This window comes from Limanda limanda, chromosome 10, assembly GCF_963576545.1.
Source record: "Limanda limanda chromosome 10, fLimLim1.1, whole genome shotgun sequence".
Classification (NCBI taxonomy): domain Eukaryota; kingdom Metazoa; phylum Chordata; class Actinopteri; order Pleuronectiformes; family Pleuronectidae; genus Limanda; species Limanda limanda.
The window spans coordinates 23,453,706-23,470,492 of NC_083645.1; the positions used below are offsets into that span (position 1 = coordinate 23,453,706).

At 43.0% G+C, this 16,787-nt stretch overlaps 1 protein-coding gene across 2 annotated transcripts in view; it reads right to left on the reverse strand.

Annotated features, from left to right (window-relative positions):
- Nucleotides 1-783: 783 nt before the first annotated feature.
- pdgfc (platelet derived growth factor c) overlaps nt 784-16,787 on the reverse strand; it is a 44,720-nt gene continuing 28,716 nt past the window's right edge. Inside the window, exons 3-6 of one of the 2 annotated variants that reach the window (XM_061079913.1) lie at nt 12,104-12,284; nt 2,892-3,099; nt 2,559-2,776; nt 784-1,747 (exon numbers count right to left, since the gene is read on the reverse strand). In XM_061079913.1, the coding sequence (XP_060935896.1) occupies nt 1,634-1,747; nt 2,559-2,776; nt 2,892-3,099; nt 12,104-12,284 (721 nt within the window). In that variant the 3' untranslated portion in view covers nt 784-1,633. Of the gene's footprint in view, nt 1,748-2,558; nt 2,780-2,891; nt 3,100-12,103; nt 12,285-16,787 lie in introns of both variants that reach the window. The other variant, XM_061079912.1, reaches the window with a different exon arrangement.

Below are 16,787 nucleotides of genomic sequence, written 5' to 3' on the forward strand. Positions count from 1 at the left end.
ATTGTTTGTTTCGAGACAAAACCATAAACCACATAACCATGACATAATTTGGAGTCAGATTCCGTGCAGTTGTGATCACGGTATTAAGGTCATGATGCACAACCCATGATGATACACTCAACCAATTGTAAGTTGGTTTCATGATGTTTCGAACTTGTTATTCTGGCATGAAATTACCAACTAAAACCGCATTTAAAGTTGCACAACCGTTTGTTTTGTCCCAAACCATCAACTTTAAAAATAAATACAACCTCACGTTGTGTCAGTCGCAACAAGTCAACAAGTCCTGTTTTCGGAAATGGTTCGATTTGCTGCATTTTTAGCTTTTGTCAACCTCATTCAACCTAGTTGTTTGAGTAAATGTAAAATAGGATTGGATGGGACCAATATTTTATTTTTAAAGAACTACCACAAATTAAATCTCTTAGAATTTGTTTTGGAACATGTACTTTAACTATTTAGTTTGGTTCATGTCCAATCTACTAACATGGATGAGACAGGGTTAATGACTTGTACGGCTGCTTTTGGCTTCACCTCTGGGATCCTATGTCAGCCATCAATATTTATAACCTTTTTGTTTCATAGCTCAGTTCAATGCATCCATTTGAAAATACAATAGCAATAGTTTGATGCGGTTTGACATCATCTTAGTTTGTAAACTGTTCATTACACGCGATGCTGCGCCTCCTGTTAGAAATGGAAGAATTTATTTTTGTTGTTCAGTACAATGAAATACACAAACAGTTGTTGCAAAAGAGATAAATAACTTTGGTGTACAGAAAAATGAAAAATATCCATGACACAATGTAAAAATGACTAATGATGAAAATGACTAATATCTACTGACACAGTGACACAGTTTGGACAAAAAAGAAAAATTCCCTTTCATGAGACAAATAAATATCTAATACAAACAAAAGCAGATTTGTATTTTGCTAAGATTGGTTGAATGAAGAGCCGTAATGAGCTGGTTCTGCTTGTGCAACTTTTATCTTCTCCTGGAGAATCTTTGGTAGAAAAGGCACAAAAGTACAGAAAAGAAAAAGCAAATATTTACATGTGATATAGTCTCATTGAGGAGGCTGCGGCTGCAGATTTAACCTTCGGCGAAACACAAGAAAAACTGCTTGTGAAGAAGCACCTTCCTTTGCCTGGATGGTAATAATAGAGAAGCCGAGGGAGTCAGGCAGCCGGAGCCGACTCACTTATACAAATAAAAAAGTACTTGAACAAAGAAAGCTCCCATTTTCCATGACACTATCAGCCCACGCAGGCTGAACTTAAAAAAAGACCTCGAGAAGAAGAGGCAAGAAAAAATGCCTCAATGCTCTTATCTCAGAGGAGCTGAGGAAAATAGTCTTCAGGGCACATAGGTAATAGTCCAGATCTGCTCCAGTGGATTTGAGTCTCTCTATTGGTATCCCACAGCAGTCGAATCGATTCAGAAGTTTTATTAGATTCCAGTTTGTTCTGCTCCATCCAATTAGCCAAAGGACAATAGGATAAATGGGAAAATCTTTTTGGAGCTCCCCGGCGGAAGTGGATGAGGCACAGAGCGTCGCGACAGTGGCAGAGGTTCATTCTTTTTTACGTGCTGTGTGATTCCAGTGGTGGCTATTACACGTGTGTGAGGTCAGTCCCAGTCATCGTTACACACACAGGCGCACTCCTCGTGGTGCTCCAAGGGAACGTCAGTCATGGACTTCTGCAGGCCTCGGCCTCCGCTCCGGTGTTTCAGCAGCAGGACCTGCCAGAAAACAAGGATGAGTGAATCAGCAGCTGGAGGTTGATGTAAAGCAGGTTCAGCAACATGTGTCACCATGTACTGTTGTTTTTTTTTTTTCATATTTAAAGACTGGAATGGAAAGTCTAACATTATAAAATCACTTTAAGCAAAAACCATAAGTCGTCAACAATGTTTTAATACCAGTGACTTAGTTATCAGTTTCATCAGATGTTGAGATTTCTCGCTTTTAAACCTCACATTTCAAACCTGACAGGTCACTGGCTTTACAATCTGGCATCTGAAGCTAAGCATATTCTCCTAAATTGTCAAGAAATAAAATGACTACATTAATTTGCAGTGCAGTTTACTACAGCTTTTGCATTATCTCTAAACTACCCAGTGATTTTTGTTCCTCTGTGTTTTATAAGATGTGTAATCAAACACCATTATATATAGAATTCAATTGGACATTTGGCTATTTTCTACTTCTCTTTACGAAATACTTTTTGGCCTTTAACACTGACTTTGTGTATTTCAATCACATATATTTACATGTACCTTTTTCACAAAAAATTTAAAATATCAACTGAATATCTGACATTCGCCTTCGAAACAAATTGTCAGATGTAACTATATAACATTAGTTCAATGTAAATGGTCACATTTAATGAAGATTTTTTCTATCACGTTGAGTAAGTGTGCATTCATTTAAGGAATAGGGATTTAATTAAACAAAGTAGCACTTACACGTGATATTTATGTTAAATATATGTATAAGTGTATTATTGAATCGCTTTAAGTTATTTTGTTGACACCATCTCTGGTGTTTTACCTCGTGGTATTTCTTGGTGACTCTGGTGGGGACACACTGACACTCGTAGCAGCGGTGAGAGCAGCAGGCGCAGTTTCCACCACAGCGCTTCACCAGGAGGCAGCTGGGCCAGAAAATGGCATCTGTCCTCTTCAGCTCCTCACGCAAGGACACAGAGAAGTTGCGTGGCGTGCAGCTGTAGAGTCGCACCTCCTCTCGCAGCAGATTGAGATCAGCCCCTCCTCAAAGACACAGAGGAGACGTGGTCAGAATCACTTCATCACCAGAGAAACACACTCTCTCTCATATTAGATAAATGTACCTAACAACACCTCCATACTCAAAGTGTCCTACCTCTGGCTTTCTTGTTATGAATGAAGGATTTCCCGAGAATGTGCCACGAGGGTTTGTACAACTCTTCCATGTCCAGCTGCCATCGCTCTGGCTCCAGGTATTTCATGACCTCCTCCATGGTGCCCAGCCCGGCCACAGCCTCCGACAGATCCTCCATGCCCTGCAGGGACGGAGCGGGAACTGCAGGGACCTCGGGACCTGATGCACTCTGCAGGAAACAGACGATGAAAAGAAACGGAACAGAAGAGTAATTTATTAAAAAAGTTAAATATTGAGTTACAGGAAAAACATGTATTAGATGCATGATTGAATGGGACATATCAAAATCAGGAAAAAACTTGTTCCTGTTTTCTTCTACCTCAAGTATCTGAAACACTGAAGCCCTTTGCAGGATCCTTGCCTGCACTCTCTGTGTCTAACTAACTGTTAATACTAAAACCGGAGAATTACTCGGATGGAACAACTTTGTCAAAAGTGACAGGATGTGTTTAATGTCTCCGGTGTGAAAGAAATGAACTGTGAAGAAGGAAAGTTTGACTCTGCAGTTTATGTCACGATAAAAAAACAAGGTTTAAATTGGGTTCAGGCTCATTTAATGCTACAGTGGTTTGGATCTGAGCTGAGTTAAACAGAAACCATGGCGGCCCAATTTAAACTCTACGTGTTAGACCTGGTAATGTGTGACTAGAGCTCCTGAAGACCCCACACAGACTGGTGTTTTTCTCCAAATCGTTCCCACAGTATTCAGTGGGTGGCATAAACACTTGGCCACTTGATTCTGAGAGCTGAAGAAGAAGAAGAAGAAGCATCCACTCTAAATAAAATATGAATGTTTACTTAACGAGAGCAGCCACACAAGGTGATTAATTATGTCTTTTCCTTTTATCTTTATTCAAGAACCAAGGTGGTACAATTTATTTTTCCAACATTACACTTGGTATTGGTAGACTTGCTGCACACGTAAAAACAAACGCAGGAGAAAAAATTAAGCATAAGCAGACGAATGCAGACGCTTCCCGCTTTGCACGAAGAGCTGAAGCTGGAGCGCAGGAAATCTGTCCTGGTGACAAAATATTTGAGTATAAGCGCACAGCTGGAGCACAAGCAGGAGCCCTTTGAGTGCAAGAGTGAAGCATTAGTAAGTAGTACTGCTTTCAAATTGAGGGACCACGTTCTTGAAGGTAGAATACAACAGTTGTTGAGCCAAAATTGTACCACCTTTTATCTTTATTCAAGAACCAAGGTGGTACAATTTATTTTTCCAACATTACACTTGGTATTCTGTTGGCCCGGGGAACTTTGAAAGACTTGTTGCACACATAAAAACAAGCGCAGGAGAAAAAAATAAGAATATGCAGACACTTCCCGCGTTGCACAGAAGCAGCGTTTTACAAAAACTGAACATGAAATCTGCAAGTACTGCTTTCAAATTGATGGACCATGCTCTTGAAGGTAGGATACAACAAATAATGATTATAGAGCCAAACGGCCCTTGGAATAATCTCGTGGCGCCCCAATAATTATCAAGAATGTTTGATATTTTTTTGTCTGATTCTGATTCTGGCACTTTAGTTGCCATCTTCTTCCAGGAGACACCACCAAAGTTACATCTAGAGGAAGATCAGACGTTCAGGGTGAGGAGTGGGAATGAAAGCGGCACCGTTCTCCTTATTCAAAGTCAGTGAACCGTCAATCTCATTTTGAAGCTGCTATTTTAAAGTAAAAAAGTTGCATAATGATGCTTTGAATCTCACAGCTCAGTTTCTGACAACGTGAACTGGCTCCATGCACTGAAGTCGAGAGGACATGTGAATTAATATATTTCTTTAACGTGTCAAACGTGATCACGTCTACGTCGGCTCCTCTCCCGTCTTTGCATAACAGCGTTTGTCCCCCCCCCCCCAGCTACAGGCAGCAGTGTTATTTGTCTCTAATTTCCAAAGCCTCCAGGCTGCAGCGTTTCAGTCACAAAGAAGATTGATACCTCAGGTGTTGGGTCTTCCCACAAGAGAAGAGGCTAATCTGTGAAACCTTTCAGTCCTGTGACGCTGCGTTTGTACAACATGTCAGCTCGCCGCTCTGTCTAATCTCTCGTGACTGACAGGTAGAAGGCCGCATTGTGACACTTACACACAAAAAAAATGCTGCTTGTGGAACATTTAAAAACGTCGGCTGCTGGGAGCTGAGTCTTGTTGGGGAGGCAGAGATATTTTTTAAAAGAAAAACAAAACGATACCAAGAAGCTGTGTCTTCCCTTCGATAACTTATAGGAGAGAATTCAAAAGAAATCCAGTGAAGACTGGGTGGGTTAGAGAAGGAGAAGTTTTCCTTTCAGTAGATGCCATGGCACTGACACAGCAAGGATTTGTGGTAAGATCCTTCTTGAATAGTTTTTACCAAATGCTAAAGATAGTAGCGTTCATAGCCCTTTTAAAACCACTTGGGCAAAACATCACCATTAAGATTTTTATTTCAAAATGTATTTTTTGTTTTTACAAGAACACAGATTTCAAAACATATGATTTGGACATATAGAAACCGCTAAAGCTCCTTTCTGTTACCTTTATGTATAAAAAAATGTATATTTCTGTTTCAATAGACATAACTTTCACTGCCCACACAATTTGATGCGTCCTTTAATGGTTGTTAAGCAATATATCGGCTAGAGAGCATCGCAGGAAGAGAGTTTATAAGAGTCTTGTCTAAGCGCCTGAGGATAGTGCCTCACTGCCCCCTACGATTTCCGGTGGTACTGCTTGGTTACTACTCTTTTGTCCATATGAAAAAGCTTTCACAATGATTGCAGAGTGAAGAAGTTTTTGAGCTTAAATGAGCCTTAACAAAAAAACACCATTTATAGTTGCATTTTCCCATTGAATAATTGATAAGTATAACACAGGAGACACACCCAAGATTGACTGACAGCATGACTCCATGTAAAACACTCAGAACCCGGGTCCCATTGGTGCAGACTTTCTAAATGAGCTGCCAGTGGTTTGAACATGGCAACACCACAGGCTGCAAGAATACAGCTGATGCACAGCTGTGTTCACGCCACAGATTTGACTCCTTTCTAATGAAGCTGCCTTCACAACCACTGAGCACTTCTTTGGTTTATTTGGCACCGATTGACATAAACAGCCACAAATGTCAAAGAAATATCTCATAGAGAAAGGACCGGTCATAAAGCAGCCGAGAGGAACACGTGAGGGTGAAGTGAAAAGTCCTTTTTCTCTGAGCAGGAGCAATTAACAGCTTGTGAATGTTGAGGGCGCTGCACCCCCCCAATTAGCAGTGAAGTGCTCGCCCGGACCCAGATGGAGAAGCCGAGCAATCCTTCAGAGACGCATCACGATGGTGTGAATGAAGCTGTAAGCAGAATGTGAGAGCTCCTGTTTGAGGAGTCCAGGACGTGAGTTCGGTAACGGACCACCAACTTTAACTGGCACGACTTTAGAATAAGTGTGTGAAGATCGACACGTAAAGATTTAATGACATTGTCTCGGAACAGAAGGAGGGAGGCTTCACAGCGGCTTCCAGGCCGAGCTCAGCACGAGTGATTTATTGTAAAGATGATGACAGATTGATGATCCTGGAATTTCAATAGTGAGCATTGTAAAGCTGTTTCTAATCACTATAACTTACGCTCAAGAGGCCAATCGAAGTGTCAGCGCAGAAATGTCTAGTTTCAGACTGAATGCCTGAGTTTCTTCTCAGCTGACATCGCTTAAATATCAAATGCACTTGAGCCCATCTCAGTGCCAATGGGTGCATTACTAACGTGAGGCGGTGGAAAGTGATTTCTCTTTTTGCACCAAAAACCTGGTCCAAAGTCCCTGATGCATTTCACCGTTATTTTAATAGTGTATTATCACAATAGTAACACAATGCACAATAAGTTAGTTACTAACACACCGTTGCTCATGCACCAAGTGAAAGCTTTCTTTCACCTTATAACAATCTGCCTCTGTGAAACTGCAGAAGGCTTTTAAAGTTAATGGGAGATGGCACTCTGATTGGTTTATTGCATAAATCACACCTATGTTTAATTATGAGCCTGGAACCAGTTTGAGCCATGCACCTAATGCACAAAACGTTTGAAACTATAAAACGAACAATTTGGATATAACCCTAATGCATTTGCACGATGCACTCTTGCCCACGTCCTCAGATTGTTAAAATAGTGGAGGTCTTAGTCAGAACATTTCAGGAATGTAGAGACGGAAAGGATTGAAAGACAGAGTGGATCCACTCCCAGGAACAGGATTGGAATAAACTCCAAAGCTAATGCTGATTAGACACAGCATAAAATGTACAGATTACAGATTTACCTTTGCCCACTCACCCCCCGGGTCAGTCCGGGTCTGGGCGTCTTACAGTATAAAAACAAAGGCTCAGTAGCATAAGCAAAGCTGCTTATTTTCTTTAACTCAAAAGCTCAGTTTATGGATTTCACAGGGGAAAGAATGTCCCGAATCCTGAATGTCTCCTGCATAAATACAAGCAACTGTGTGGTGGCGGTGTTGCAAGGACTGAGGTCGACATGGTGCAGTTACAAATTGGGCTTTTTGTATGTAAGAGGTCTAAGAACTACCTAAATATCCCATCTGCTAACATGGAGGAGGCAGTGCTAATGGCTTATAGTCATGTAACACCTGGGATAACATTAACATGGGTTTTGAAAGAGCACTTGCTCTCGAAACTTCCTTTTTTCTTCACGACCCGAGACCCGAGTCAACGTGTCACGTCCCACTTATCACCGCCGACCCCTCAGAGCCCCCCGCCCCCCCCCCCCCCCCCGAGAAATAACCTTGTTCCCGAGCTGTGATTACCTCATTTCCAACTCTCTTTGTTCTCATAAAGCGCGACCGCACGATCTTATTTCTGCTCCCTGAAATGACAGGTTCAGCTAACTATGTTGAGATGACAATTCTGAAATAGCATCTTGGGAGAGCTCTGGAAAACAATATCTTCTCTTTCGCATGCAGCTGCAAACCGCTTCCTTGCACGAGAACGCTCCGAGTAAGCAGCGAGGTCTGTTGTGCGTGAAAAAAGTGTTTTCTCCTCTCACTCCACGCCACACGCTGCAATTGAGGTTGGTATAATAACAGCCCTCGGTTTCATCATGCCAGCAGTGAAACTCCTGCGTTGCATTGCCGGTCATTAACGTTTGCTTGAACTAGAATTTGCAGAATCTGCCCTACATCTCTGCAGAGTTCACCTCGTGCTGTTATTCCAGGGAAACACTACAGAAGTGATGTACATCCTGAGAGTGTAAAACTCTCTTCAGCCCATTAAAACAAACAGAGGTGATGGAGCGATCATGGTGGCGAGCGGTGCAGTTTAATTCCGGACCTCACAGAGACAATGATGTATGTCTTGTTTGCTCCTTGGACGCACAACGCCCGCCACTCAACACAACTCACGCTCCGCTCAACAGACTCCTTCTCTTCTATGTTTTAACAACCTCTTTGCCTCGGCCCTTTTTGCTTTTCCCCCTGAAGTCTCTTCCTGTGAATTACAGAGCGGGTCTTATTTTTTCCCCCTCTCTTCCATCGCATGGAAGTGGTGTGGAGGAATTATTGCTTGTTTAAATATAAACTAAAGTGCCGGCCCCTGCGTGGCACGGGGTTCAGGAGCTGCTGGTCGACCACAGAGGAAACAGAGTGCTGCTGTTCCAGCCTGCGCCTCCTCTGTCAGAGGAAGGTTCAAAGGGAACGTGCAGAGGCCAAAGCTTCCTCTCGCCCCCCCCCCCCCCCCCCTTCCTCAATGTTTCCGCACCTTCTAGAGAGGGAACATGAACTCGCTCCATCAAACTGTTACAGGTCATCATTAGAACACCAGAGGAAAATGCACTTTCACATCTAGTGTAAACTGATCTACCTTTGTATCATTTCATATTTTTTTTGAAATGTTTCTGTTGTGTTATCCTATCTTTCCTCAAAAATTACAGGAAAAGTCGAACTTCAGTAAAGACAAGGCGTTCATTGACCTTTGACCTGGTTCAAATAAAACAGAGGAAAATATTAATTAATGTCAACAGAAAATCTAAAAATGAAAATGTGACAATTTTTTTTATTTGTCTTCCAGGACTGTTAACCTAGCTTTCCTGAGATAGGATAACAGCCTCATCACAATGCATTTTAGATTAACCCCATTTTAACGTACAACTTCTTTGGCCACTAGGGGTCTCTCAATCACAACAGTGACAAAAGACCTAGTTTGATAACGTGTCCTCACGACTCGGAGCGACAGATCCACAAAGGAGAGGGATGGGGAGAGGCGGTGGACTAGTGGCAGAAACTTGGACTACTGGCAGAAAAAGGTCTCTGGTTCGACTCCACGGTTCGACTCCACGGAGTTTCAACAAAAACTTACCTGGATAGAATAACAACATAAAGACGAACCTGGATCTGTCCAAAAGTTCAAAAGACTATTCTCCCTACCCTGTCTAGTGCCCCTGAGCAAGGCACCTTACTCCCCCAACATCTGCTCCCCGGGCGCTGTACATGGCTGCCCACTGCTCTGCTCTGTGTGTCTGTCCAAAGATCACACCAGATGGGATAAATGCAGAGGACTAATTTCCCCATTGCATGAGTGTGTCTATGCATGTTTGTGCATGTGTGTGGGATAAATAAAGTGTATCTTATCTTAAAGCAGTTAGACGACAAATGACGTCACCCCTTTTAAAATAAACAAGTAGCATTTCCGTTGAAGCTTCCAAAGCGAACATGTGAGTCATAATTCAGCTGTATGCACGCTGCTATTCACAGTAACTCCATATTCATTCACTCCATCGCAGTGGGCGTACATGTACATGGTTGAATTTTCACCATTGAGAGACATTTATTTTGTTATATTCATCTTAGATTTTCGACATGGCGTGTTTTTCATCATGTTCAGTGAAGCCTGTGTGACGCAGCACTGCTATCAACAATGTTGTTTGGGATTTTTTTTGCGTGGGTGAAGAAATATTTCACTAATGATGAATAAAAGAAGAGAAAAAGCTTCAGAACAGAAGCGGAGAGAAAGGAAAACGTTGCGCGGAGAAGACAAATCACTATCCGTGACCTCGGCTGCCGAGTCGTGCTTGTCAGATTTCACAGTGCCGCGGGCCATTAGGGATTAATGAGGAGTAGAGCTGTTTACTTAAAGCAAGTGAACAGAACTAAAACATGGCAGGTTAAAACATGGCAGTTGTCTCTTCACTTTATCTCGGGGCTTTTGTCAGTGAGGGGGGGAAAGGACAGAGGGATTCTGTGAGAGTGTGTGTGTGTGTGGTCTGAAGACAGGAAGAATGTGACGGAGTGGGAGGAAGACAGAGAAAAGAAGACTTTAGTCTCAGATATTTGTAGTGGTTGTAGAAACCTATGACAGAAGCAGCGCTGCTCTGAAGGTAATAATCTCACTGTTCTCTTAAATTCAATGTGCTGAGCTTAAGGCAATTAACTCATAGATGCGTTCTCCTCGGTCTGAGAAGCAATTGAACAATCCTCCTGTGAGAGAGTTAGCTTACAGAAGATTGGCAACAAAAAACTAGCATGGATATGATCGACTATGATGCACAAGATGCCATAAGGAGGAAGACCAATGAACTCTCATGCACTTAATAGTAGACTTACTCCAAAATGCTCTTTCGGTGAAAGTTAAATCACGTCAATCGGACAGATCCGTCCTTGGTGACCGGCTGGTTAGGGCAGAGTAAAATAAAACCCTGCCTTCATCCCAAAAAGAGGACATGTGATGTGAGAAGAAGCAGAATCTCAATCTGAGAAAAGCTAACGTCCGACTAGAACAAGTAAAAAGCCAAGTATAGAGGCACTTTATCAATTCATGTGTGATTGTGAGTCGTCGTGTCAAGAGAACAAACGCTCCTTAAATCCGCTTACAATCTGAAACACAAGCAAAAGCTTCCAAGTAACTTACAAAAAGCTCTGATAAAGTTTGTTACGACTGCAGTTTGATTCCATTGATATCGAACTCCTGTACGTGATCACACTTGAGACACAAACCTTGTGACTTGGGTCATGTGCTCTTCAATGAAAGCCAGTAATGTACTGAATGGGTTTTGGCCGATGCTATGAACACACTCTTTAAGTTTTATTGGGTAAATATCTGCCAAACGTGTAAAAGACGAACGGAAACCAAAAAGAAAACTAGTGATTATATTCTCGATTACAGGGAAAAGGGAGAAATAACAGGAAATGGCCGAGAGAAAGACGGGTTATGTTATGTTATGTTGTCTGGTGTACATTTCAACAGAAAGTATAAAGTAAAGTATCAGGGGTATCTTTGTGTCGGGGGGTCGGGGTACTGTACAAACACATAAAGAAAGGTATTACCTTTTGGCAAAAGGGAATGAAACAGAGGAACAGCAGCCCGACAATTTAAAAGCACTTTTATCTCCTACTTTCCTTTCAGGGGGCATGAGTGAATCCCCCTCGGGGTCAGAGAACCTCTTTGTGAACGTGGAACTACTTATTTTCTTCCATTCCGGTATCAAGGAACATCACCAGTGACACCGGTGACACCGAGACACCTCGTCTGTCACAATTATCTGACTGGATCTGGAGATACAGCCCGGGTTCAGAGGGTATACGGCTTTATATAGAGCGGTAATGGAGAGCACAACAGTTATTTTAGAGTAGAAACCACGCTAGTCCCAGGAAATGTGAAAATTACAGAGTTTGAAACCATACACACACAAGCTGTAATCTGAAAGTCAAAGAGGCAGCATGTAAGCAAGTGTATTTTTGATGTGTCTGTTTGGATTACCCAAGGTTGCTTTATAGAAATTCCCTTTTTTAGTTTGTGAAGGAAAACCCAGGTATTGCTTAATTGTGGCGACTGGGAACATGTAATCTTACTCAGCACATTGCAGAGATAATGGTGATTTTGATGTCCTAGCTTCTGTATATGTTCATAACCAGAATAAATGGCAGTGCATGTGCCAGATGTTCCAAAGTGCTTCAACGTAATTTCTCCCCAACGATGCCAAGAACCTCGGGAACACTAAGGCAGAAACGGATGGCTGCAAATTAAGAAACCGTGTTATGCAACAAGCACATTATTTGAATTGTGCTTGCGTGGGGAGGCATCGCATACTCCCATGTGAACTCCCCGAGGTTCGAGACAGAAGCAGAGAAATTTTAATGCTACGACTGCTCTCAGTGCACATTTTTTCAATTCCTGACCGTTGATAATGTGCTTACCACAGGCTGGAGGGAGAAGCGAATGCAGAATCCCGGCTCAGAGGGAAAGTACTCGTCAGAGATGAAGCGAATCCTGACCTGGCTGCCCTTGGATGTCTGACTGGCTGGTACTGACTGTGACCCGCACCAGCGACCCAGCATGGTCTTCTCAGTCAGATCCTCGATCTCCACAAAGTCGTACCTGGCAGGATTACACAAAGGAAAAAGTGCAGGAGGAGATTAGTTTGGTTTAAGACATTACGGAATAGCTTTTCACTTATTAAGAACCCAGCAGGAGATTGACCGGGTCAGATGCGTTCACAACAGCAGCAACTCGCCCTTAATATTCAAACAAAGGGCGGCGCCTGGTTAGGAGAGGCAGGAGGTAGAACATGACGAATACATTCCAGTGCAGAAGTCATGTGTTTTTGTTTACAGCACAATGACACCACCAGGCATCGGCGCCTATCGCCAACATCGCTTGAATCTCATCGTTTTTCCACATATTTGTATTCTTTCCCTTCAGTTTTGCATTTGTCACATGATAGAGACATTTTCCTGCTGTTTTTCTCATGTATGTTGCCTGGAACATTTTCTGGATATTTTACAAGGGGCTGGCAACTGACTTGGACGTTTGCATTCTCAACAAATCGCTCGGGAAAACATCAGGAAAACATCGAAAGCTCAGTGTGCGGTGTCTGGAAGCAGCTGATGACATCACTCGTTACCGGGCCCCGGGTCCGAGACTGCTAATTATCATGAAATTATCCTTATTCAAGTAATCCAGCTTCCAACTATGACAGACTGTGTTTGCACTTTCACTCACCTGCCAGTTGCTGTTTTAATTACGTATTTGCTTGTCAAGTCTGTCAGCACCTTTAGTGTTTGCCATGGCGCTGTCTCCTCAGCTATTGATGATGATGATACTGTAAATACAAATAACGCTGCCCAGGGAAATAAAGGTGTTTGCCCTCATTAAAGAAGGAGAGAAATGTCTCCGCGATGACAGATGTGTCTGTTATTTACAGGCTGAATTAGACGAGCACAGATCTCAGGTCGGTTGGCGGTGCAGCAGACGCAGCTGTTCTGACTGTTTGGTGGTTAGCGCTGATGCAGCCTCCTGACAGGCCTGTTACACAGACACTACATGCTGTCATTGAAATATGGTCTTAATTAATTCAACATTCCGCTTATCTATCCCACTGTGTGTCGACTGTGGGAAAACTCTGTGTCTCTTCTCTTGGACTCCAAAACAAATTTGTTTGAAACACTCATTTTGCAAATCATTAAATTTGCATGAACGTTGTTGTTCATGCTCGACAGCGTTTGAGGCTTCGATGTCGATGGGAATAATAAAAACGAAAAACGAAAAATGGACTGCAAACAGCTCTGCTTCATTTCTTGACTCGATTATATTGAATGTTCAGAATTGCAGCTCCACTCACTGTTGACAATTCCTGTCAACAACCACAGAACTGATCCATGTAATTTAAATTGTACCAAATTTTTTTCCGACTACAAACAATTTGAAAGTTGCAGTAGCTATTGGTAGCTAAATTGTATCTGAAGAAATCCAATGCACTCAGTGGAGCAATTATCTCCGCCAAGGCCCAACAGTCTTCTTAAATTCAATCAAGCTTCAGAATCTAAATTGCAGACACAAACACGTCTGATTCTTTTAATCAAGATCCACCAATTAGTCTCTGAGAAATCAGTGAAAATCTCAGAATTTTAAAGAAAGAAGAAAGAGTCGGTTTTACCCTTTGTTACCATCCGGTTTTACACATTTGTGGAAGTTAATTTTACGTAATCGTGATTACAAATTAAACAAAGAAGAAACGGTTATTCATCCATAAAATTATCATGATACATGCTTATTCTGTGTTGATGCATTACATGTCTAAGATCTCTCCAAGACATTTCTCTAAGGATTTTCTTTCACACACAAGAAGACACAGGTCAAATCATTTCAAGGGACACGAGGGTCTCTGCTATATGTTCTATCTTGTATGGGTTCCCTGGTTGTGAAAAAATTAGACACTCAATTAAAGGCCATGAATTTCCCCCGGAAAAATTGTGACATTTTATTATATAACAATAGAAACAAAGGCACCAGTTTGCTTGTTGTGTGGATCAAAACTTTTACGAACCTATATTTACTATACATGACAGTCACTCTCTCTCTCTCTCTTTCTCTCTCTCTCCACTGGCCACCCTGCCAACCCATAACACCAGTAAACATTATGAGGTGCAGAAGCACATGGCCGCGCTCCAGAACCTTTGGAGTGCCAAGGCTAACATTGACCAACCTCAGCACTTAAGTCACACAGTTCAGGAGTTCAGCCTTTATTATTTATACCTGTGTGTGTGTGACTGTGTGACTGTGTGTGTGTGTGTGTGTGTGCGTGTGTGAGCAGTGGCCGCGCTGCGTTCAATACAGCCTTGTTTCACTGACTCTTCACAGTCTGGGATTAATCACTTTGCCATTTGCGTCAACAGGCACGCAAACCTCTCATTCAGTGCTGCCAATTCGGATATTTGGATTTCAAGGACATTGTTTACATTTTGCACGGGCTGGACAGATTCAGTTCAATCTGGTTTCAATAAAACAACATGGGGGGACATGAACGAGACTAAAAATGGATTTTCTCTGATGTTAAGTAAACTGAAGGGGAGGGGCACGGGGGGGGCAGGGGTCCATAGATTTACCGACGCCGCTGCCTTTTTGATTTGGAAGGCTACACAGGAAGTTTGTAATCTGCACAAACCAACTTATTGGGGAAAGTAAGACTCAAACTGTTGCTTTTGCAAAACCGTGTATTCACCGTCGAAATGAAGAAATTGACTGATTGAGTGAAACATTAATTTATATAAAACCCAAACTAAACTTGGCATGAAATGTTTTTGGAAAAGGATAAAATATCCGTTTAGCTTCTTTCTTGGGGGGGGGGATCAATGCAGAGAGAAACTTTCCTCTGTGAGACGGCTCCTGAGCTCTGACAGATGGCTCATCAATAATGCACGGCGCCCTGATCATTACACGTCGCCATGTGTTCAGAATCACCGTGTCGAACAGCGGTTTCTCTGATTTACAAATGCATTGACATACATACCAAACTGTGTGAACAGACACAGCAAACACCATCACACCGGCGAAGGAATCTTATATATTGGAGCTACCGGAAAGAATCATCTTCCTGCACGATGCAAGGAATCTGTGATCTAATATTCACAAAGCCTTCTCCTGCATACTTTTCTCCTTGTACATTATTAATAGATGCGATATCTAGCGTGGAGATGATGCAGATTAGCAACACAAACACTGTTCTTCTTTTTAGTCCACTCCTCTCAGACAGAGAGCAGAACAGAAATGCCTTTTCTGAGAACAGCCCGATCTGGGAGCCGAGCCGTCAAGCACGACTCTGCTGCCATGCCAACAGCAGCAAGAGCAATCCCTCTCCAATATGCCTCTCCGCCAGTGGATTTGGTAAGAATGCTTTTCATCGTGCCACAGACAAACAGAATAAAAGATGAGCATCTCAACTACACAGCATTCCTCTCATCTCTGCAAAGGCTCCTTCGCTCCAGGCTCGCTAACCGGAGCCCAACACTTCTCAGCGCTGTTGCTGTGAATCACCGGACAGGAGATTACAGCCTTTGTTTATCTGCATCACATTGTGCTTTGAAACAAGGTCACAGGAGCCTTTCAATAGCACTGTGTTTGAATTTGGCTTTTGGTGTAACCCCACTGGAATGAAAGAAATTCTGTGATTAAACTTTTAAACAGACATAAAATATGGAGGGGATTTGCAGACGAGGCCAAAGGCTTATGCACAAGAGCGTGTGTGTGTGTGTGTGTGTGTGTGTGTGTGTGTGTGTGTGTGTGTGGGGGGGACATGCAGGGAGAAGTAGAAGACAAGTGGGTAAACTTGTGAACGTGTGTCTGTTTCTGCTTGTGACTGCATGCTGCACTCATTTGTCTGCTGGTCCTGCCAAGAGTTTGAATCTTAAGATCTGATCAAAAAACCCACTGGGCCCCTGTGGGGGGGGGGGGGGGGGGGGCGAACAGAATGAAATATGCGGGAGTCGCGGCGGCAGACACACGGCGGTGACTTGCATGACCCTGGAAAAGGATGTTGTAATTGTCTTCTCCCCCCACCCTGAGGACGCCGACTAGTGCGGTCTTGTGAAGGCAGGACGGCACAGAAGTTGTCAATCTGCACCCTGCCCCCCCGGTGGAACTTTCCCTCACAGGGTTTTGACAGCGGGTGCATTCGTCAACAGGAACCCGGCCCACCTCAGAGGTGTGCTCCAGGGCTCCAATTACCTGCACTCCTGATCCTCAGTGTAGCTGACAAAAACCAATGCAGACATGATATGGAAAGTATAATGTGGAACAGAGGCAGGAATCTCTCGTGGCAGCACATTACAGCGCTTGAGCCGACGGAATCAGAGCAGAATCAGAGTCAGGATCTCTAACAGTTCACTGATCAGTGTAATTAAATGCACAAGAGCTGACGCTGGAACAGAGGCTGACTGATTCACGGCCACATATTCCTCCGATTCTCCACGCTCGGTTAACTTCTCGAAAGATACATCCAGTGCTGCTACGTCCATCATCCCCAAGCAGTTCTGTGGAGAACTGCTGCTGTTATTCACCTCTCCATCCATTAGGGGGCTCTCCAGGAATGACTTTTGAGGTCAC